Source organism: Podarcis erhardii, assembly GCF_964252035.2.
Source record: "Podarcis erhardii genome assembly, chromosome: 8".
Classification (NCBI taxonomy): domain Eukaryota; kingdom Metazoa; phylum Chordata; class Lepidosauria; order Squamata; family Lacertidae; genus Podarcis; species Podarcis erhardii.
The window spans coordinates 33332894-33355749 of record NC_138499.1 but is presented as its reverse complement, the minus strand read 5'-3'; the positions used below and the strand labels follow the sequence as shown (position 1 = coordinate 33355749).

The 22856-nt window shown below is 41.0% G+C and overlaps 2 protein-coding genes across 3 annotated transcripts; one reads left to right on the top strand and one right to left on the bottom strand.

Annotated features, from left to right (window-relative positions):
- Positions 1-636: 636 nt before the first annotated feature.
- LOC309348932 (uncharacterized protein C8orf89) lies at positions 637-12185 on the top strand. 2 transcript variants are annotated; one of them, XM_081874752.1, is made up of 8 exons: positions 637-1325; positions 3267-3318; positions 4657-4817; positions 7269-7398; positions 8929-9018; positions 9611-9721; positions 11066-11130; positions 11889-12185. In XM_081874752.1, the coding sequence occupies exons 1-8, from the start codon at positions 1286-1288 to the stop codon at positions 12026-12028; spliced, it is 789 nt and encodes a 262-aa protein (XP_081730878.1). In that variant the 5' UTR covers positions 637-1285; the 3' UTR covers positions 12029-12185. The 2 variants fall into 2 exon arrangements, with proteins under 2 accessions (XP_081730878.1, XP_081730877.1); XM_081874751.1 differs by having other exon boundaries at positions 7266-7398.
- Positions 12186-13034: 849 nt separating this feature from the next.
- Positions 13035-22236, bottom strand: RPL7 (ribosomal protein L7). The gene is made up of 7 exons (XM_081874779.1): positions 22106-22236; positions 20817-20922; positions 19274-19440; positions 17682-17819; positions 15227-15336; positions 14346-14556; positions 13035-13089 (listed from the first exon to the last, which is right to left on the bottom strand). Exons 1-6 carry the CDS (start codon positions 22117-22119, stop codon positions 14348-14350), a joined length of 744 nt encoding a protein of 247 aa, XP_081730905.1. The 5' UTR covers positions 22120-22236; the 3' UTR covers positions 13035-13089; positions 14346-14347.
- Between the last annotated feature and the right edge of the window lie 620 nt (positions 22237-22856).

Below are 22856 nucleotides of genomic sequence, written 5' to 3'. Positions count from 1 at the left end.
TACGCAACAACAGCAGCAAGAATACTTATCGCAAAGCATTGGAAGACACAAGATTTGCCCACCTTGGAAGAATGGCAGATGCAAGTAATAGACTACATGGAGATGGCAGAAATGACTGGCAGAATCCGAGACCTGGGAGAAGAAGCGGTGGAAGAGGACTGGAAGAAGTTTAAAGACTATCTGCAGAAACACTGCAAAGTTTATGAATGTTAAAATGATGTTGGATACAAAAATAATATGGCATTAGTGATATAGGTTTAAAAAATATGTAAAAATGTAATAGAAAAAAGGTGAAAGACTAAATTTATATTATGTCAAAAGTAAATAATATGTTAAAGGTGTTTAAATGTAATGGAGGAAAGTTTGGAGACATAATAGAATGATTTTAATAATTAGAAATGAGTTTTGAAAGAAGGTAAGGATTTGCTGTACACGATTGGGTAAAGAAGAACACAAAAAAGGGAGGCGTGAGGAAGTCAAGAAAGGAAGTTTCTGTAAGCATAAACTTAAAAGCTGGAATTTTTATTTTTAACTTTTTCTATGTGTATTTGTGATTGTTTTTGTTTCTTTTTATTTTTGTGGTTATGTTTTTTCTTTCTTGTAAAAGCAAATAAATATATTTTTAAAAAAAAGGGCAATTCCATCTGAGTCAACATGGACTACGATGAAACTCTTTTAAGACTTTGCGATGCCCATGAAGTTTGGGATTTTGCCGTAACAAGACTAAATGCAGCTCCCATTCCGTGCCTTGGCCATGGCGGATGCTGCCTCTCCCTATCAGCCTTTCTGATTGCACATGGCAGAAACTCAACAGGGGAGGCTTTTTCCAAAACAAAAGAGGGCAGCAGCAGATGGCTTCGCCTGTTGAACGCCTGCCTTGCAGAAACAGTTGTCGGAAGCCGAGGGAACCCTCCTCGCAGAGGGGAAGAGAAGGCACTCGACGGGCCTTTTCAGCTGCGGCTTCCCTTCAGCTTCAAGGCCCAGAGAGCGCCCTCGCCGCCGCCCCATGAAGGCCAGGCCTCGCCTCTTTATTGCGGCTCCCTCCGTTGCCTAGCAACCAGCGGCAGGCCTGCTCGCCCGCCCGCGCCGGGTCGGCGCTCCAGTAGCCGAGGTCGGCAGGGCAGAAATGCGGCCGTTGGGGTCTCGCGCGCCGGCTGAAGCGGAGGGCCATGAGGGGCCTCAGCCTCCTCCCGTCCTACAGAGGCGAGGGGGCCGAATCTTCGGCCGCCGTTGAGCCTCCTTCGTCTTTTCCCCGAGCGAGCGCGGTGGTGGTGGAAGGGCCGCTATGAGCAGGAGCCAGCAGCGCATCCACTTGGAACAGCAGGGTGCGTGTGAGTGCTGGGGGTGGGGGGCTGTTCTGGGGGGGGGGCAGAGGGGAACTGCTGCAAGTCCCGTCCCCCCCCCACCTCTTCCCCTAAAAGGAAGGGACGCTGCAGAAGGCGCTGGTGGGCCACTCTCCCTGCTTGGCGTGCGTGCAGCATGGCGACCCAATTGGTCTACCTTACGAGGTTGTTGTGAGGGTTGAATGTGAAGCTCCCCGGGCGCGCTCTTAACAGGGCGATGTGTCCCATTGAGCTCAGTGGGGTTTATTCACAAAGAAGGCGGCACAGGATTCTAGCCTAAAGCATTTTGTAAATGCTGGGTATTGAAGAGAAGAGGCATGTTGGGGCTCAACCCTGCCTGAAACGACTCCCCTATCACGTGGGGACTGATAGGGAAGGGCACTCTGCACATGGCCTGAAACACTTCTCACCCTGCAGTGGGGGTTTGCACATCGTTCCGAGGTATATTGTGTTAAAAAACAGGTTGCAGGAATGGCACCTGACTCAAACAAAGCCGTGGGGGCTTCCACTCCAAAAGTAAAAGATACCTAACAATTCTGAGGACTTCAGGAAACAAAAGTGAGCAGTGGTAAAATAGAGCAGTGGGAATAAGAATTAGCCTGATGGGAAGGGAGTTTGTTTTCAATGAGGAGTCATAAGGGTAATTCCTCCAAGATTGTATGGTGGTCCAGATTAACATGCGTATGGTTTTGTGTGGTGTGTTTGTTCTGAGGTGGTGGAGAGAGTGTGGGCTTGAGAAACTTGTAGGTTTGAGAGATGATTTGGGGATAATTTATTTGATTTAGATTTGCTAGAGTAAGTCAACTGCTAGGCTAGAAAGAGCAGAGGGCTGTAAATTTCATTTATCGTAGTTCATGTGAAAAGAGACCATCAGAAATGTGCTATAAATTTTTTTTCTAACAGACTTTGAAATCTATGCCTTTTGATGCATTGTACATAGGGTTCATTTTTTAAAAAATTCCCAGAAACTTAAGTGAGTACAAAATACAGTGTGACCAGTTAGTTGGGGCCAGCTTCTCACCTGTGCTTACATAGCTGCATTAGATCTCTTTCCAAGCACAATTCAAAGTGTAGATTGTTACCTTTCTGTGGGGAATCTTTGGTCTACAGGCTTAATTAGGTATGCTAGGCCTCTCCATACCCACCTGCCTTACACCTAACATCTTGTATGATGACACCAGGTGCAGAGCAGGTATATGTGCACTTGAGCCAAAAAGAAGTTTGCAGGCACTGCTGATCATCCACACCTGCAAAGCCCAGTGCAGCTGATTGGTTGTTGATGCTTTGTGGGCTGTGCCAAAAATGGGTCATCTGACATCACTGTGGTATCAGGTGATTGATAGGTGGGTGAACTCACCTCCTGGCTAGATCCACTTCCCCAACCTTGCTATAAAGGCTTAAGTCATGTGCGGCTGGTGATAAATGGATATAGAGCTGTCCCAGTTGTACCTCTGATGTGTAATATTCTCTCTCAAGAAGTGTAACAGGTTCCAATTTTGATGTCTTTTTGGCACCTGAAATTGCAGCAAATTTTTTAGTTTTAGTGTTTTCTGCTTGATCTTAGAGGTTTTTGCTGTAGCTTCTATGATTTATTGTATTGTTTGTATGCCAGTCTGAGAACCCTCTTATTGAAAGATGGTTTATAAACTGACAAAATAAGCTATAAAAATTCCTTATGTGTCTTGTTAATAGATATTATATCCCAATCACACTCCTTTAAATCGGTGTTTTGACCAAATTTTGGTTTGAATAATATGTTGTAGTGCATCATTAAAATGGGGGAGTGTGCTGTCTAAAGCAAAATTTACCATTACTGGTAAAATATTTACTGTTTTTGATGCAAGTATATTTAACTGTAATGTTACTTTAACTTTTGGTATGAAAATAGAGTAACTGAATCTGAATGGACTTTGCATATTACAGGTTCACAAGCTCCTAATGGTAAGCTGCCAGAAATCCCGTGCATCCCTGAATGGTAAGTATTTATTTAACTTTGCCCAGTGGTCTAAAATTAGTGTTCTGAAATATGAAACAGTGTTTTTAAAATACGAAAGCCCAACCCAACTTGATTTCAAAAGAGGTTGGTTTTTAGCTAAGTGCTAGTGCTGATCTACCTTAACTTAGCATCATTCCATAACTCCTAACTCCTCATTCCTCACTCCCATTAATGGAGATGAGTGGTTAAGTCTGTAATCTTATATCAATGTATTATTCTGGGAGTAAGCCCCACTGAACTAAGTGAGACCTGCTCCAAAGTAGACATGTAGAAGATTGCATTGTTAATCTCTTTGTAACTGAGAGGCTGATGTTGCTTACTGCATCTGCCACCTGAACAGCAGACTTGTATGTAGTCATGATGCTGAAATTGCCTGATGCTGGTTCACAGGAATACTTTCGATTCTATAGTTTAGAGCCAAATATTCCCTTGTTCTATTCAACTTCTTTATTCCCAGTTGTTGAGACCCTTGGGGGTTTATTGATATTTTTAAATGTCTACGAGTACTGAACTTGCTTTGCCAAAGATTTGGAGTTATTATTTCCTATTTTAGGGGATAGGATCTTGTAAGTTTAAATTGCAACAGAAGAATTTACAATAAGGACAGCTTAGCATCATATTTTAATGATTCATAAGAGCTGTAGCAGTTATCAAAACAGGCACTTCTTAAAAGTAAAGGGACGTATGCCTCTAGTATGCATAGGATCCTTTTCTTTATGACGATGCATTTTGAACTTTCTTTGGCAATCTGTCTGGTTTTCTCACTGAGATCAATGCAAACTTTCCTGAAATAGTTTGTCCATCCCTGTTGATAGCCCTGTAAAATGTATGCTGTTGATTTGGAGTATGCCTAAAGATGCACTAGAGATCATACTGGGTAATAGTGAGGCTGTACATGTCTGAACAATGCCTTGTGCTTGGTGTGCACCCTAGAACATTTCTCTTTTCTCTGTAACACTCCAATATTCCGTGGCTGAAATTGAGTAGTTTCTCACAAATAACGTGATAAGGAAAGAGGTAGCTAAATGTTACAATATTTGATTGAAAACAGTTTGTAGCACAATTCTGAAGAAGCAGTAAGTTGGCCATGGAGAGAGGGCCTTCTGAGGAGTAATCATGTAGGGCAGTCTTCCCCAACATTTTGGACCAGTTTCCATCAGCTTCAAGGGAAGGCCAACCGAGTGCTTGTTTGAAACATAGCAATCCTTGGTGACCCACTTATTACTTGAGAAATGTCTGTACCAGACAACATGTGAAAAGCATTTATTATTTTTGCTTTTGTATCCCCTCTGGTGTTCACTATGATGTTTGAAACAGCAGACCTGTCATTTCTCAGACACCAAAGGAACAAAAATTGCCAATCCTAAAATCTGAACAAAGATTCCTGGATAAAAAAGTCTCCGGAAAATCATTCGGGGGTCACCTTTTCGAGAATAGTTGGAAACATGCAGTGATAAAGACAAAAAGGATAAAACAAGGTAAGATGTTTAAGGTTGTCATTTGATAGTTATCCTAGGCTACATTTCATAAAAAGGAAACTTACCAAGATTTTTTAGTGTTGGAATTGCCATAAAGATCAACCTAATCCCTATTTCTGGCTGCTTCCAAATTGTCATTAGTTTGTGGACTGGAATCCACTGACTACTGGCAAATTTAGGTTGAGCAATTATAGTGGATTTCGTAGTTGTGTACAACAAACAAATTCCTTTGCAATAAGAAAAGTGATCGGAAATACACTGAAAGGAGATAACAATTGCTTGATTTAAATACATACAACATCCCCTCAAACAAATCAAAATCAAAAGTTGTTAACAAACTGGTTGTCTGGGAAGGTACCTATGTAGTTTTTCCTTGCACTTTTTGTTGTTATCTTCCACTCCTTAACATCAATAGACATTTGCCCACTGAGTTCAAAAGAACAAGAATTGTCCTTTAAACTGCTGTACTGCACACCCTCTCCAGATATTGCTGTTCTTCTCAGCCACTTTTGATACCGTTAACAATAGTATTCTTCTGGATGGGCACCCTGGTTTGGAAGATGGAAGTGATGTTCTGATTGGTTCACTTCTGCCTCTCAAGCTGTTCCCAGAATGTGATAGTTGGGAACTACTGCTTGATCCCATAGAATTTCTTCTTTGCTGTTTCATAGTCTTGCTCCATACTTTTTCATAACTAAATCACACTTTTGGATAAAGGCCATCTGTGTACTGATGACACCCAGCACTTTCTGTGTGTCTTGTTTTATCAGTTTCTGGTGAGGGAGTAGAAGTGCTAAGGAGGTGCCTGGAATCTATAATGGGCTGAATGTGGGTTAATAAGCAAACTCAATCCCATCAAGACAGAGGTTCTGTGAGTAGGTGTTTTGTCTGTTTAGGGAGATAGTGTTCAACTTGTTCTGGATGGGGTTACATTCACCCTAGAGGTAGCTAACGTGGTACCGAAGATGTAGTTGAACCACAGCTCCTATCATCACTGACCTGCTGACTTGGACTGATGGAAACTGTAGCATAACAACATGTGGAGGCCACCTCATTAGCTTCTCGGACTGAGTACACATTTTGGGGGTACTCCTAGATCAAACATTCTACTTGGAGGCCTTGGAAGCTCTGTGGCAAGAAGTGCCTGTCCGCAGCAGGCGGACAGAAATAGACAGAAATAACCTGACCATAGTTATTCATTCCAACATGTAGGATTGAATAATACAATGTTTTGTGCATGGAGCTGCCTTTTAAAATGGTTCAGAAACTGCAAATGGCTCACAGTACGGTGGTTAGGCTGCTAACTGTAACTGATCATTTTAGAAGTATTACGCCAATACCTGAAGAACTTCACTAGTCCATTTTCCACATGCAATTCAAAGTACTTCTGAAGTCCTTATGTGACTTGGTACTTGAAGGAACACCACCTTCCATATCAATCTGCCTATGTAGTGAGTCTTCAGAAGCTCTCTTCTGGAGCTCTCTCCATTTGAGGTAAGGTGTGTGGTGGCCAGAGTGAAGGCCTCTTCCGGTTGTGGTACCCAGTTTGTTCTTTCCCAAGGGAAGCTTACCTGATACCAGCATTACTATCTTTTCAGTGCTAGCAAAGACTTTTTTACTTTCCCAGGCTTTTTAATATATTGCTGTTTTTAATATGTTGTGTATTAGCATGCTTTTGTAAATGGCACAAAAGGATTGCTAAAGGGAGATACGAAGACAGGAGTGCCTGGCGTGCTCTGGTCCATGGGGTCACGAAGAGTCGGACACGACTGAACGACTAAACAACAACAAAGGGAGATATATAAACATTCGTTTGTAAATAAAATAAATGTTAAGGTAGTCAACAACAGTTTTTGTTCTAAAACAGTAGGGTTTTTTGGGGGGGGGGGGTTAGCGATGGCATTATTCCAGCTTTGACTGCCATTCAGGGGTTCTTAGGATTGCTGCAACTTGATCCTCTTACCTGGGAGTACCGTAAGCCCCATTGAACTTGGTGGAACTTATTTCAAAGTAGGCATGCATAAAATAGTGCTGTTATCTGCAGTCCCCTGCGATGCATTGTGTTCCAGGTAGTGGCTCAGCGTAAGGAACAGAATGTGCATGTTTTAGATACTGAAGTAAGTTTCAGCTGTGGATTTGACATGAATAGATGTTATGTAGTTAGTTTAGTCCAAGTGTGCACACAGTATATTTAGAAGAAGGCATTTCCGCTCTTGACGATTCCTGACTCTATAGGTGGCTGAGAACATAAGCTCACTATAAGGGAACTGCTCCTTCTGACTTGGTAACCTCACAAGGACCAGACCAGTTTCCTGTGCCCAGACATGTCTCTTCAGAAGTCTCCCATTGACCTCAGTGGAGCAAACTTCTAAGCAAGTGTAAGACTGTAGCTCTAGCTAGTTTTGGCCTGATGTTCCATGTATGCTGCTTTGAATTATTTCTCTTAAGCAGAATATACATCTGCATATGGCTTGAGAGACTCTGATGAAAATGCTGCAATGCCAAGTCTTGCTCAGGCAATACCAAACCCCTCTCCTGTTGCACAGAAGACACACGGTGCTGCTCATTTATTTCCAGACAGGTATACCATTATAAACTCTATTATTGTATGAAGTGTATAGATGTTTTACATATTCAAAGTGCACTGCACAGGTATAATTCGGAGGCAGACCAAGCTCAGGAATTTTTAATAAGCACATCTCATAAAATTTCATGTACAAATTTATTTTAAAAATAGCAATAGAAGATGGAATTTTAGCTCCATTTCTGCATTTAAAGTCAAATGGATTGAAGATGTACACTTCTAAAATACGAACAGGTCATGATATAGTGACTTGTATAAATTGTCATGATATAGTGGAGACTCTATTACTTCCAAATGTTGTATGAGCCTCAATTCAGACATTGGCAAGTAGGCATATAGCCAGTCAGATGGTTAAAGTTGTTGCTTGTGATCATCAGTGATCACCTGTTCAGAGGAAAGGGGGAAGATTATTATTGGGTACTTCATACCCAGACTGGCTTTGTTTTTTGTTTAGAGCAAAAGGAATCACTTGCCATTCAGTCACCATCTTGCCTCAAGCTTATTAGTTTCACATTAGCTTGTTTCAAACAAGCTATGTTTTGTCAGTTGCAACAAGGAAACAAGCTGTAGGTAAGCAAAAATGGAAATGAAATGTTCCACATTCTACCTCATAGCTGTTTGGAAGAGGAGACCAGTTTGTTCTGACCACACTAAACTGTGGTATAGGGTGATGTCTGAATATGGCCAGTGGGAAACAGCAAAAACCTCAGTATTTTTAAGTGATCCAAGTACTCATCTGTGCCATAGGCTTACTGCTGTATGGTTTTGTTTTGTTTTTTAGACAAAGCTTATGCCTGTACAGGGTAGTGTTTACTTCCCACACATAAAGTCTCAACTTCATTAATGGTAGTTTACAATGTTTCATTGTTTAATGTGGTATGTAACTGAGAGGCTTCTCATTAACTCTACAATTGAATGAACTGGAGAAATGACAGCAACCACAAGTTTCCTAAAGTGAATAGAGGATAGGTTTTTGCTCTTCTCCCCTACATGTTTCTTTTAGTGTAAATTGCCCCAGAGCCAGTAGTAGAAAGCTAAACAGCAAGCATGTATTTAATAAACACACATTTAATTTGGCCCCAGAAGTTCTGTATGTGTCTTACCACTCAGCTATACATTTATCATTAAAAAACAATTTTTAGTAGAAACGGGAGTGGATGAATGTACTGTTCATGTTTTTCTCATAGCTTGTGGCATGTTGCAGCTGGGGTTGGGGCAGGATCGTTTAAGGCAATTCCCAGAAGTGCAGACAAGTTAGTCTGTTGTAGCAAAAACTACAGGGCCACAAGGCACTTTAAATCAATATATGTATGGCATAAGGTTTCACGGACTAGTCAACGTAGTGTTATGAATTAGAGATCAGAGAGAAATATATGACAAAGAGCCCTGTTTTATTTCTACCCAATTATGTATATCCCTGTATCTGTTGACCAATCCCATTTATTTGGGATAAAATATGTTAAAAAATTATAACACGTCTAACCATTTAATATTATATAGTTAGATACCTTCTTCTTTTGATTTTAGCTGTTACAGTAATGACGACCCCGGTTTACCACCTTTTGTGCTTCCGTGTACTTCATCACAATACTTTATTGAAAGCTGCTACAAAAGCAGGCAAGTTAATTTTACTCTTTATAGTTTGGATTCAGAATTATGTTCCTGAAGTGTGAATGTTGGCATGTCCAACTGGGCTTTAGTCAGCCTCAGAGCTCCTTCCCCCAGGGTCAAAAGAGAGGCAAGGCCTCCGAGAGGCCGATCTGCTGCCCACTCCCCACTGCAGCAGACACTACTGATGTCAGAGCTCTACTGGTAGGCCTCAAAAGGAGTATTATTAAAAGTAGATGCAGTGAAGGAGACATACCCAGACCTGCAACATGGACCCTACACTAGGGAGAAAACTATGGCAGCAAACCTGTAAAGGGTGGAGGAGTGCTGCTTCATCCTTACTTTCTCCCTGCCAGTGACAGCCCAGCAGGGCACTGGGTGAAATTGCCACCTTTGATTTCCTCTCCTATGTCTTTAAGATTGTGCCTTAAAATGACTTGACACTGGTAAAGAACGTGGTGTGCTGGTGATATGCTCTTTGTGAACCTTGGGCCATAAAAACCCCCTTCACAGCACTATGTGAAAAATAAGTGATGCCAGGATGGTTTTACTGTAAAACCTATTGCTGTCTGAGATACTGCTTTTTTTTCTTCTCCTGCAGGGGAGATACAGCCATGGGGGATGCTTATAAAAGAGGGTCGTTTACTTGGAAACCAGGCCCTCTGAAGACATCTGGTATGCATGGTGGAGCTGGAGAATTAGGTGCTGTAAGGTAAGGCAGTATGAGTGGACCAGGTCTTTCATGAAAAACAATGTTGGGAGTTACTTTAATTTTTATATTTAATTCTGTCTCTTCACCAGACTGTTTTCTAAATGTTTATTCCTGACACAACATAATAGCGAAAGAGGGAAACATGACTTGATCAAATTCATGAAAATAAAGTGAATATTTATTTTAACCACCTTTAACTGTCCCGAAATGGTGTGTTTGGCAGACTAGTCCACCTGCTTGCCTTCAGCAAGGTTACTGCATGATGTGCCCTTCACCATGTCTTGGGACCTTACTAGGGGACACAGGAAGTGGAGGGGCAAGGATCAAAACTCACTTAGACCTGGGGCAGTTCCAGACTCTTGCTATATTGTGGGTGGGATTGAACTGGGCACCAGATAGTTAAGCAGCTTCCACATTTTAGCCTGGCCCATCCCCTTGATAACCCCTTGGCTGAGTCCAGAGACTATCTTTTGTTGTGATGCTGGAAAACATCACCCCCTTGCCAAAGGCTCATATGTACAGTGCTACCTCGGGTTACATACGCTTCAGGTTACAGACTCCGCTAACCCAGAAATAGTACCTCGGGTTAAGAACTTTGCTTCAGGATGAGAACAGAAATCGTGCTCCAGTGGCATGACACCAGCAGAAGGCCCCATTAGCTAAAGTGGTGCTTCAGGTTAAGAACAGTTTCATGTTAAGAATGGACCTTCGTAACAAATTAAGTACTTAACCCGAGGTACCACTGTACACCCACGAAGGGGCAGGGGAAGGTAAAAAAAAGCAGAGATTTAGAATAAGCAGAGCTGGTGTCATATCGCTTCCTGAAGCTAGGCAGAACCACAATGAGGAAGGAGAGCTCTCCCATGTAGCAAAGGCTTGTGTAAAGTTGCAGTATTGGCCTACTTGAACTGGTGGAAGGAGTTACTGAGTCAATACTTTTCTCTGCTGGAGGAAAATGTTATGACTATTTTAACAGTACGATTCAGAAGCAGTTCCTATGCAAGTTTTATTTCCCTGTAATGCTTGCTGTCCTATAGCCGCTCAATTCAACTCTATGAACCCTATTTCTTAGTATTCATTTATAGGTCTGCCCTGTTAATATTTACCTAAATCCCCATGCATATTAGTCCTTTCAGTACAAAGGTTTTGATACTTGTTGAGTACTACTAGGAATCTGGATGGAGATTCCTAAAGAAATACATTTTGATGTAGGAATACTTATGGCATTGATCAGCATGTTTTTTCATCTCAGCACACCGCTGGGAAATTACACCACTGCAAGTCACCTTGATTGCCATAGTCCATAAATATAACATTATTAATAGAATGTGCAAATGTTTGTAGGTTGAAGAAGTATAATCGGTGTTCCAGCCTAATTTCATTTCCAGACGGATCCAAATTCAAGCCTGGTAATGTATAGTACCTAATATATTTAATTTCCTACCATCTGTCTTCATTTCCTAGGCAAACTCATTTTCTCACTGCTTTACTATGTGAACTTTCTTGCATTTTGAATATTGTTGCTGTTATAAAAATGTTTATTGAAGGCTTTGTTTTCGTATGTACCTAAGGGACAGCATTTCTAGTCGTGTTTGTAAAAAGCTTCAAAGGCTTAATTCAGCTAATTAACAAAAGGCAATTACTGATACAAGCTACTAGAGTTATTCTAGATTTATTCTAGAGTTGTTTTGGAATGAAAATACATTTATTGCATTTTTATGGTCACAAATGTAATTTTTCTACTTTAATGCATACCTTGCTCAAAAGATTGCTTAGGAAAATAATAAACTCAATGGATAACATAAAATGCTATTATAGCAAGAGAAATGGGAATCTGTTTAGTTTTTTTTAAAATCCTAGGTATCTGTACTTCAAATTGATATTTTTATGAACCTATATAAAATCATAGGCCTCTCTAAAAAGCATGGTCAGACTAATGCGTAATGGGCCAGGTTTATGAACACTATGTACCCCTTTTTTCCTACCTTTGACAATCTCTCAGATAACCATTACAACGTATTTCTATTTTAAGGAATGGGGTGATTTTATTCCCTTTCACTGGTTTTTGATGTATTTTGTATAATTCTGTTTTAACTACTTCCATAAGAGGGGCACATTATACTTTGTACACACTACTAATCAAGGGGAGTTTCATTTTTTCTTCTAGGTTACCATTTCACAGACCCTGTCACTGGAGCTCCTCCTCAGTTCCTCCAGCGGCTTTCTCAACTGGCTGCATTGGAATGTGAAACCATACATCAAGAGAGAACAAGACGACTCAGGAAGGCCAAGAGACAGATGATGTAAACAACGTACCAGGAAAGGAACAGGCTCCTTTGACATCATGTAAAGTTACTATTTTCTTGTTCACGTCTATCTAATTTTTTCACAAATATTATGTTGATCAATAAACCTCACAATTAAGGGGAAATATGTGATTAATAAAGCTTTTTTATGTTTGTAATTATATTGCCATTGTAAAAGTTTTTGAACTGCATCTAATGCTGTAGATGCAGTAGCAGGTCAGCCTCCCCCCCCCAAAAAAATAGTGATAGAAAAGTCAAGAGTTGGAAGGGAACCCTGAGGATCATCTTGTCCAATCCCCTCTAATGCAGGAATCACAGCTAAAGCTTATGTCAATGACAAACACCCAACCTCTGTCTAAAAACCTCCAACGAAGCAAGAGTCCTTTTGTTATTGAAAGAAAATGCTGTCTGACTTATCCTGTTAGCCCGCCTGCTGTTAACACGTTACTGGGTTTGGGTTGCTTAACTTCTTAGCCCTTTGCTATCCCCAGGATAGGCTGTGATTTATTTCATCAAATTTATATACTGCTTTACAGGTTTCCTTTAAAAAAAAAATCAAAACCCCAAAACAGTTTAACAGTAAAATGAATTAACAGTAATTTGAAATGTTAAAATAACCGACTAAAGGCAGATTAAAACTCACATCAGCTTTCTAAACTATTTTTTAATAGCAGGTGCTGACACCACAAGCTGCTGTGTGGATTTCCACCAGCACCTCTCTTTCCCAGGGCCCATTTCATGTTCTATCTGAAGAGGACAAGGGTGATCATCATAGCTCCTTTTCTGAACCAAGCATCTGCCTAGTCTTCTGACTGGCAAGGTCATTAACACCTTGTTGTCAGACAGCATCTTTCAGCAAACTACTCAGGACCGGCTTGTGTAGGTTAACCATAGCTTAGATTTCTCAATAACATTCATAACTTACTGTTTGTGGCTACCTAGAATTAAAAGGATTGCAGAAGTACTCTGACTGCCAGTCAATTTCAGAGCAAGGAAGAACAGCACAATTTCACAGAAGATTTTTTTTATTAACAATGCATAGAGATGTCATCTGCTAGGCCCCTAGAAGAGAAGACAAACTAAGATTAGAAACATTTCAATTGGTGAATATTTTTCTGAGAATTTCAAGTTGGGCTGACAGCGCACATTTCAGTGTTTTACTTGCCTTTATGTGCACACAAAAATCACTTTCAACCCAAAAGCTACTTATCTGGCTGCCTGTGGTGACTAAAAATAGTAAAAGATGTGTTTCCCATAATTTCCTATAGCCAACTCAGTATACTACAGTAATTAATTATTACTCTAAAACACACAAGCAGTGCATAACCTAAAGTGCAGTCTAAAGTCCATCTTAACCAACCACCCAAATGATTTAAAATAGCACAAATAGAGCAATGGGGGCATAATTTGTTCTCTGAATAAGCAGCTTATATGGCTTGACATAACAATGAGTTCCGAATACAAAGGGAAGTAACAAAACTGCAATTCTACAGCTAGACAAACTGCCATCCACACCCACATTTGCTTACATTTCCCCCTACAAACCCCACACCTAAAGAACTTTAAAATGTCAGATGTTCCAGAAAAGCAAGTTAAAGATTGTATAGCTTTATTGTATTTCTAATCCTGCACATTGGGGCAGTTTGGTCTAAATAGTTTAGTTTGTTGTAGAATTTTGCCATAGTCGTATCGCAATATACTACTTTATCCTGTGGGAGGCATGGTCACGGTATACTCACATGCACACAGAAAGACATACACAAGTTCCTCCCCCATCTTCTGCTGATCTTTGCAATGTTGGACTGAGATGCCATTGCATTTCCTAGCTAGGAGAAGGGCAAGGAAAGCCCTCTTACTTGATTACAAAGGCACTTCCACCTCTGGCAGGGTGTCATCCCTAGAAAGTCTTAGTGTGCACAAAACAGGAAGGAACCTTAAGATGTCATAGCTATGGTATTGTGGCTGAGAGAGAAGTGCCTTTGTAAGCTAAGACTGTGGATTCACCACCTCTAATCCGTAAAGGTATAAGGAGCTCCTTTAGGAAGCAATACAATTAACATGTGATGCTCAGTTTCCCACCAGGGAACTGACCATGTCAAGATCTGATTAACTTTGTCAATGAATTCCCAAGACTCCATGATTCCACATGAAGAAAATATTCTACAACCAGAAGCCTATATCCCTTGTGCAAGGTGGATATGTGTACAAAAACAAACAAACCAATGGTTATTTTCTGTACACACCCTTGAAAAACTTAAGATGTGTGAAGGAAACCCTCGCTACAAGTTTGTATTTTAGTGTTCTCCAGCCCAGCATACCATTAATTCATCCTCCTTATGAGCCGGTTAATCTGGTCTTCCCTGTTTCCTGCATCACCACCTTCTACAAAGTGAATGGTTTTCTTCTTCATTCCACCCCGTGGAGAAGACAGCTTGAATGGCCAGAGAAAGTTGTTTGCTGCTTTGAAGTTTTTGCCAACAGTATAGATTTCATGGATCAGATCCTCCATGCAAATGATGCCGAGTTTTCCTAAAAGTAGAGTTAGAAAAGGTTCAGACTACAAAGTGCCTTCCCATTCATTGATTGTTACAATCACCCTGCGGGTAGCTGAGAGAATGCAATTTGCCAAGTCACCCAAATGAGAGCATCGCAACCAAAAAGGAACTGGGACATGGGAAATGTATAGTCCAACACTGCACGTCCAACAGAATGGGCACATTTTGTCATAAAGCCAAAATGTCTGTCACTTAAATAGTATAACTTGATAGTGGCACTCTGAGGAGTCTACTTGTATTTGTTTGACAATAAGTTAAACTTTTTTCTATTTTGATGTTGACTTCTAACGCTAAACCACAATCTTATTAGGCAAGAGCTGGTATAGTGTAATGTTGTGGCAAGACATAAAAACCAGAATGTGTTAGGTTCAAATCTCAGCTCACAAACAAATCTCAGCCTTCAGCAAGCCACTGCCTCATTACTCCATCTTGCAAAAATGGCATAATACTGGCACACTGTTAGAGAAAAGTTCTAACTGAGAACATCAGTGAAATACTTTCTATGTAAATGCAAAATGTTATGCTCAAGTTGGCCAGCAGGATTGCAAAGAATACTTGTCTCAGACGATACAAGAATGCAATAAGCTTGCAGATGTAGCGATACACTAAAATAATCCAGTACAAGTTGTCATAAGTTTACTTACCCAGGCATCTTTTGATGAGAGAGTTATCTGTCAAAGCAATGCGCTGCTTGTTGATCTTCCCATAACCACGCTTGTAGATCAACTCATGCACAGATTTCAAGTTGGGGTAACTGGAACAAAAGATAAGACATGACAACAGCACTTCTAACTTAGTAACATAATGAAAACCAGCTGCTTGAATTTCTAAGTTAAAAATATAAAAATGTGTATGCCAAATGCATGAGTTCACTGGCAATATTGTGTCCTCAACACCTTGATGTTTGTCCGTTCAGTACACATCTGTATTTACCACAGCCAACTAATTTCTAAAATTAAGTAGCTGTATCCAGACATAAGCTTTCGGGTTTGAATGCTGGGAACATAACTACTCTCACAAGGAATGAAAATTAGCATGGACAACTTCTGGCACACAGTGGAATATTGCATTGGACAAGGAAGAGGAGGGGGTTGGGGGGAATCATTTTTAGCATAAGCAGGAAGGAAATCTGCTTGGAACATATTTATGACAGAGAGATGGAAGGGGAGAAATAATGGCTTATATTATGTGTTTTTAAACTAAATTTCTACCATCATCTTCTATTGCAATCACAATACAAAGCACAATGTACAATATTTAAGTTAGAGTCATAATTGGAAGGTGAAGGTAAAGGGACCCCTGACCATTAGGTCCAGTTGCGGGCAACTCGGGGGTTGCAGCGCTCATCTCGCTTTATTGGCCGAGGGAGCCGGCGTACAGCTTCTGGGTCATGTGGCCAGCATGACTAAGCCGCTTCTGGCGAAACCAGAGCAGCGCACGGAAACATCGTTTACCTTCCCGCCGGAGTGGTACCTATTTATCTACTTGCATTTTGATGTGCTTTCAAACTGCTAGGTGGGCAGGAGCAGGGACCGAACAATGGGAGCTCACCCTGTTGCAGGGATTCGAACCGCCTACCTTCTAATCAGCAAGCCCTAGGCTCTGTGGTTTAACCCACAGCGCCACCCGTGTCCCTTCATAATAGGAAAACGCACATTAAAGATCTGACACAAACTTAGGTCAGTAAAATACAAGCATGAAGTAGAGAAAAAGCATCCAACACAAGTCTACTATAACCACATTAAGATAACTTAACCCTGCAAGCCAAAAGCTTGCCAGATCAAAAATGTTTTCAATAAATGACATATGGTGGGTTTTCGGGGGGGGGGGGACGACTTATTGAGGCAGGGATTTCTGCATTCTCAACAGAAGGGACAGAAGATGTCCGAACCAACTATGCTTCTACTACCATTAGAATGCACAGAAGATCCTGTGTGAATCTTTAAAAGGCAGGCTTATATTGGAGAGCTACTACAGGTACCCTGGAGGCAAATCTTTTGGCCCAGAATTTGTTGCTGGGAACTACTACCACTTTCAGGACCACAGGAATTATTCACTATTTTATTACAACACTTTCTCAAATAGGAGTGATACTTCTAACTGTACAATCACACTGAATTTTGTTGTTCAGCAGGAACTAGAGTATGGTTTCCTATATAGAAATGCTACACTGGAAGCTTTCATCAGCAAGAAAAAGTATCATTTACCAACCTATACTCTAGTCCATAGCCCTTTGGATAACATAGGCCAGAAAGAGCCAACACCTGTATTATCATGAATTACTGTACTTCTCCAAACATTTGTCCAGAGCTAAAACTATCTAGCCCCTTATGTATTATAAAGATGAAGATATTATGGCAGTAGACTCGTCTGAAGGTATCAACTTGGAGAAGATAACCAAGGTAGTTCCTCAAACAATAATCCTTTCACAGGATTACTAACAGTAAACTTTGCAATTCCAGACGTTACAAAGCAGCTAAAGTTCCAGCCCAAAAAGGCTTAGTCTAAAATGTGACAAGAGGGAAAAGAGGCATGAAAGAACTTTGGTAAACAGAAGAAGGTACAGTGGACCCTCTGGATATGAATTTAATTCGTTCTGAGGGCCATGCACACTCAGAAAAATCTGTATCCAGAGGAGCCACTTCTGCACATGCGGTGAAACCTGGAAAAATACTTCCAGGTTTGTCGCTTTCACAACCCAAAGTTTATGCTACTCAAGAGTAAATTACCCAAGGGTCTACTGTACATTTATTTCTGTTACACATTCTGTACGGTATACAAAATAGTAACATGAAATGCACATGAAAACTTGTTGCATTATTCCACACAAGTGAAACTACAAAGAAATACCTCTTGTGGGACATTAGCTGGTCATACATGGGCTACACTATGGATCAGTGTATTTTTTAAAATGCTGCCAACCTCATTATGCTTCAACCTTCTAAATATGCATGATGCAATGCTCAGTCTGCGATTGCAGCGCAGAGTAGAACTTTCTGCTCTGGAGCAGAGGTAGAGACCACTTCGTCCAACGCAGACAAGCAGAAGGCAACATATATAGGGAACAATATACACCACTAAATTTAAGATTCAACTTACCCCCATGCAATGTAAGGTTCAACAATCCTCAGCATGTTAATGGATGCTTTGTTGAGTTTCACAAATGTGCCATTGAAAATTTGACGCAGGCGAAGAAGCTGCAGTACCTTGCGAACCTTGGGACTAACGCCATTAATTCTAAAAGTGTAGTAAAACATGTTTCTTTTCAGTACGGTCTCCAAACAGATTTAACTACCAGCTACTTCCAATGAAAGCTTTCATCATGTTAGTAAAACATGTAACACTCCAGATAGCTGAACTTACATTATAATTAACATACCAATGACATTTATTTTTAATGGATAGTATTAAAGATAATTCCCCCCCCCACAGTCCACTAAAGGATTAAAAAAACCCTACCAAAACACAGTCCTTGCCCACTTCAAAATAAGGAGCATTTAGAAAAAGTGGCAACTGTTATGCAATCCAAGATAAACAAGAAGCCTTCATTGTGGTAGTAACCTATACAAATGATTCCCCCCACCCACCCCAGAATTTCCATGGAGCAAACTGTACCACCTTTCATTTTTCAGGCGAAGACATGTTTATTCTTCTTACACTTCATTTTTTTGGTCAAGACATGTTTATTCTTCATACTCTTCCATCTGTTTTATCACTACTCCTCTGCCATTGTGGCTCAGCTGTGCTCATATTCACAGAAAGCTACTATTGTTGGTAGCAAACTAAACCCAAACGAGGTATTGGGGGGGCAGAACACTGGCAGCTTTTGAGCACCGGGATCTAAATATGCTAAATACCATTATTTTAAATGCTACTTTGGATGCTATTAATTAACTATTTTATTATGTTATTTTATTTTATTAGTAATCACCAATTCTTATACAGTCTGAAGGCCTTCAGGAAGAAATCAAAATAAATTAAGTGACTAAATTACACCTAGACCATAAGCAGAACAAAGCACTCATGCGTTTTTAACTCAAAATGAAGTCCGAGTGTGCTCAGTGGAGCTTTCCTCATTATACTGAAACTTGTGGGATATTACTTAAAAATGCAAAGCAAAAAGTTATGCTCTTTCACTTTGAAATCAATTAGGCTTTAACACTGATATAAGGCTGAAAGCCTTGCTCTGCATTAGGCCCGACGTGTATAATTTGAATGTTAAGTAAAATTATATTTAATCATTCATGTATTAAATATACCACCCTTCATCCGAAGATTTCATGGTTGTTCACAAGATAAAAATACAGGAAAAAAGCACAAATATTTGGAACAAAAAACCACTATCACCCCCTCCCCCAAACACATTTAAAATATTTTTATTTTATTTATTCTGAAACCTGGGCTTCATGGAACCTCATGGAACAGCTTTAGAACCGTTTTTAACTAAGGGTAATCTGAATAAAGAGGCTTCAACACAAGTTATTTTTGAATTATCTCATAAAGGACAGTGCTGCTGCAAAGGCTTGGGTCATAAAAAGGATTACCCCTCAACAGCTGCAACCCCCAGCACCCTTAACAAACTACAGTTCCCAGGATTCTTTGGGGAAGTCTTGTTCCTTACATATACAGTGTGGGTGTGAGATCAACTGCTGTTAATTTATGGGTTAGCACAACACATTTGTTCATCTTACCCTCTGATCCTGATCACAAATGCCAGTTTGGGTTCAGCAGGTACATAGTAATTGCCAGCTTTGCGAGCCATGCGGGCCATGCGAATTTCACGCCGGTACATTTGCCTGTACTCTTTGTGGTATAACTCAGCCCTTTTATAGATTAATTTCCGTTCAGCAATTCGCAACTGAAAACAGAAGAGAATTTTATTACATTTCATAAGTAAATATATGCACATTTATTACATCTTTATCTCTGTCTTCCTTCAGGGTATCAGGACAACATACATCATTCTCCCTCATTTATTTAGTACGTTTATATCATGGCTTTCTTCCATCATGGAATTTTAAGTTTTTTCCAAGTGGTCTCTTATCCATGCACTGACCAGCTCGAGACCCGCTTAGCTTCAGCAGTTATCTGCATCAGATACCCTCATCATGCAACCCAGAGCTTTCCAAACTTTTCATGTAGGTAACACACTTTTTAGACATGCATCATTTCACAACACAGCAATTCAGTTTTACTAACGAACCAGGGGTTAAACTAACCCCTTTCCAGTGCAGAGCGCGTTTGCACAACAAACCTACACACTGCAATCGACACACTAATGTGTCGCGAGACACAGTTTGGAAAGCTCTGATGTAACCTCACTGAAAGTAGCCTAATGAGCTTCATAACTGAGTAGGGATTTGAACCTGGATCTTTAAGTCCTAGTCTGACTACAATTCCACACTGGCCCTTACCTTTATTAACCTGTAATAGCGCAAAGGTGGGCGGAGTACTATGGTTATCAAATAGTTTGTTTTTTGTGTGACCAGCCTATGCTGGAAATGCTGGGTGCACACATGCACATACATAGTTTTGATGGTGCTTGCTTGGAATGAATGCTTACTTGCCTTTCTTTTTTAAAGAAGAGGGGAGCAAGGTCCCAGCCTTGATAGAGCAAAGGCTGGGGGAGGTGAGTTTTGTAACTGAATGGTTAAGGCAAGGAACCCCTTCAATGAGATGCAAGAAGAGAATGGATAAAGGGCATTTGGTTAAGAGCTTTATAATCTCTATAATGAAAAGCGTCACTGATAACCATCTCACTAATATATGTGAAAGATGTTGAATATGTTAGGGAAAGGTGGCTCTGGTGCCAGCTGCGGCTGCTCATGGGAAAGAATAAGCCAGAATGAGACAATATTGTTTCTAGATATACACTAAGCAGTGGAGAATATAAAAAACTAGATTTCTGATCCATATATTACAAGCCTTTTGCAGGCAGATCAATCTGCCTACTAATTTTATAGAGCCACAAAAAGTTAACAGGCCAACTACCTAAGTTGTCACACACAAAAATCCAATTTTGCAGCTTAATGGTATCCCCTCTTAACATACGACATGGAACATTGTTACAGTATCAAGGCAAAACAAGCCACTTCCATCAAATTGCATCTAGCACAACTCCATTAATAAAAGCTGCATGTAATCCTGCATATACTAGGAATATGCTCTACTAAACACAATAGGGCTTATTTCTGAGTAACATGCATATGGACAAGACTGTTAAGTTATATTCACCTTCTTTTGGACCAACAGCTTTTTCAGACGTTTGGCCTTCATATCAGCAAAAGCCTTCCTTTTCTTTAAAAGGCTCTCGGGAACCGAAGGCAGCTTCTTCTTTGCTCTGCATTAGAAAGCAAAAGACATATACATCTGAATATGGATGTTTCTTCTCATACATACTGCACACAAAAAGAAACAACCTAATAGCCATACAATATCTTTTTAGACTTGTTCGTAGAAAACTATTGCAGCTATAGAACACTGCATATTAACCAGATTACTTTATTAAAACTTTTCTCTCCAGAGACAGGTTTATTGCTTTCCTGAATTTCCAGAAATCGAGCAGTTTTGATTTCCTGAGATATAGCTATGTGAAACTCATTGTTACCACTGTTGGTAGTTATAAACATGTTTAACAAACCAGTGGCCTGCAAAGCTGGAGTGTTTTTTTGGAGATTTATAAATTACCTTAAAATCCCAAATTGTAATGCTGGTATTTTAAAAGCAAAACTACTTGCACCCCACTCCTGGAAAAAAAGTTTCTATAAAAATAATTCCAGTGTAATCTTAGGGCCATGGGTTCGAGCCCCATGTTGGGCAGAAAGATTCCTGCCGTGCAGGGGGTTGGACTAGATGACCCTCGGGAACCCTTCCAATACAACAAGCATATGTTTGGTTATCGCGACAGCGGGTCAAAGCCTTTTTTTTCGGGCAAACTATGCAAGACAAATGCGGACAAACGCCGGCTCCCTCGGCCTGTAAAGTGAGATGAGCGCCGCAACCCCAGAGTCGTCTGCGACTGGTCTTAATTACCAGGGGTCCTTTACCTTTCCGCAAGAAAAAGCGCTCAAAAATCTCCAAGTAGACAAAGCTTCCGAATTTTCTGGCCTACCTCCACAAGCGGAGCGGAGCGCGTGTGCCGGAAGGCTACAGTTAGGCCTAACCGCGCCACGCAAACGACCAGACCAGCACGGCCTGCACGAAGCGAGGGGACCAAGTGAGTCTGGAAGCTGCCAACGGCGGTCGCGGCCTTCCCGCTCGTCCCCAGCTCCGCTCATTCCCCAGAAATGAACCCCTCGCAACGCGCCCCACTGCAACAGGGAGGGACACTTCCTAGTTCCCAGCCGCATCCCTCTGAATGAACCCCTCCGTCTCCCGAGAAAACACTCGCTAAGAAGGCTCAGCAAAAGCCTCTTCAGAATACGGGGCCCTCAGCGGCGAAGGCCGAGAAACAAAACCCAGGAAACGCTTTCTTGATATCGCGGATGGCAACGGATTGCACCGAGGAAGAGAAAGCTACTCACTCTTCGCCCGCCATGGTCGCCGCCGGAAAAGAAAGAGTTGGCGCATGCGCGGTGAACTTGAAGACTCTTTCCGCCGCCTAGTGGAAGGGACCATTAAGCGCAAAGCCCCAGCTTTAGGTGTCTTACGCGATGCCTGTGCTGAAAAAGGAAGAGTGCCTATGTAAGACCCGGAACTGTAGCACATGCGTAACTGTCATTAACTCCTTGATGCGGTGAATATCCAGGTCTTCGGGGGAATGAGAAAATAAGGCAAGACACACACACACACCAAATAAAGGTTTTTCCAATTAGTGAATTTTGATGAGTGTTATATTCAGGTCTGGTGTTAGGAACCAGCTTTTCGATATTGTTGGTAGACATACACGGAGTGGCGTCTTGAATTCTCAGATTCTGGGCGATTAAAAATAGTACGTTTTATATTATTTCTTTTGAAGTATATAAAGGGCATGTAGCCATGTATACTTTGCACAGCCATGCACATGGTTATTCTGTAGTTACTCCCAGTGAGGTGCGTAGAATTTCAGCCTTGACATTAGAACACTCTACTTTCCCTGTTGCCCTGCGACCGCAAAACCCAAGGAAAGTATGTTCTGTATTGCCGGACCAACGCAGCAAGGTCCACTGGGAGGCTGCCCCTCTGCCTCCCTGGAAGAACCAAATGGCAATGGGAGACCAATCTGGTCCTATCCATTGGCCAGTGAAGGAGCCCCAGCGCCAGTGTTTGCCTTCCTTCTCCTTCCCGATCCTTTTC

Excerpts from the sequence above, each read along its gene's own strand:
- LOC309348932 (XM_081874751.1), top strand. The coding sequence starts at position 1,286 with ATGAGCAGGAGCCAGCAGCGCATCCACTTGGAACAGCAGG. Across the intron at positions 4,818-7,265 it reads GACAAAAAGGATAAAACAAG|CAGAATATACATCTGCATAT; the intron begins GTAAGATGTTTA and ends ATTTCTCTTAAG. Across the intron at positions 9,722-11,065 it reads GGAGAATTAGGTGCTGTAAG|GTTGAAGAAGTATAATCGGT; the intron begins GTAAGGCAGTAT and ends AAATGTTTGTAG.
- RPL7 (XM_081874779.1), bottom strand. Across the intron at positions 19,441-20,816 it reads AGCTGTTGGTCCAAAAGAAG|TTGCGAATTGCTGAACGGAA; the intron begins GTGAATATAACT and ends TTCTGTTTTCAG. Across the intron at positions 17,820-19,273 it reads TTTGTGATCAGGATCAGAGG|AATTAATGGCGTTAGTCCCA; the intron begins GTAAGATGAACA and ends CTACACTTTTAG.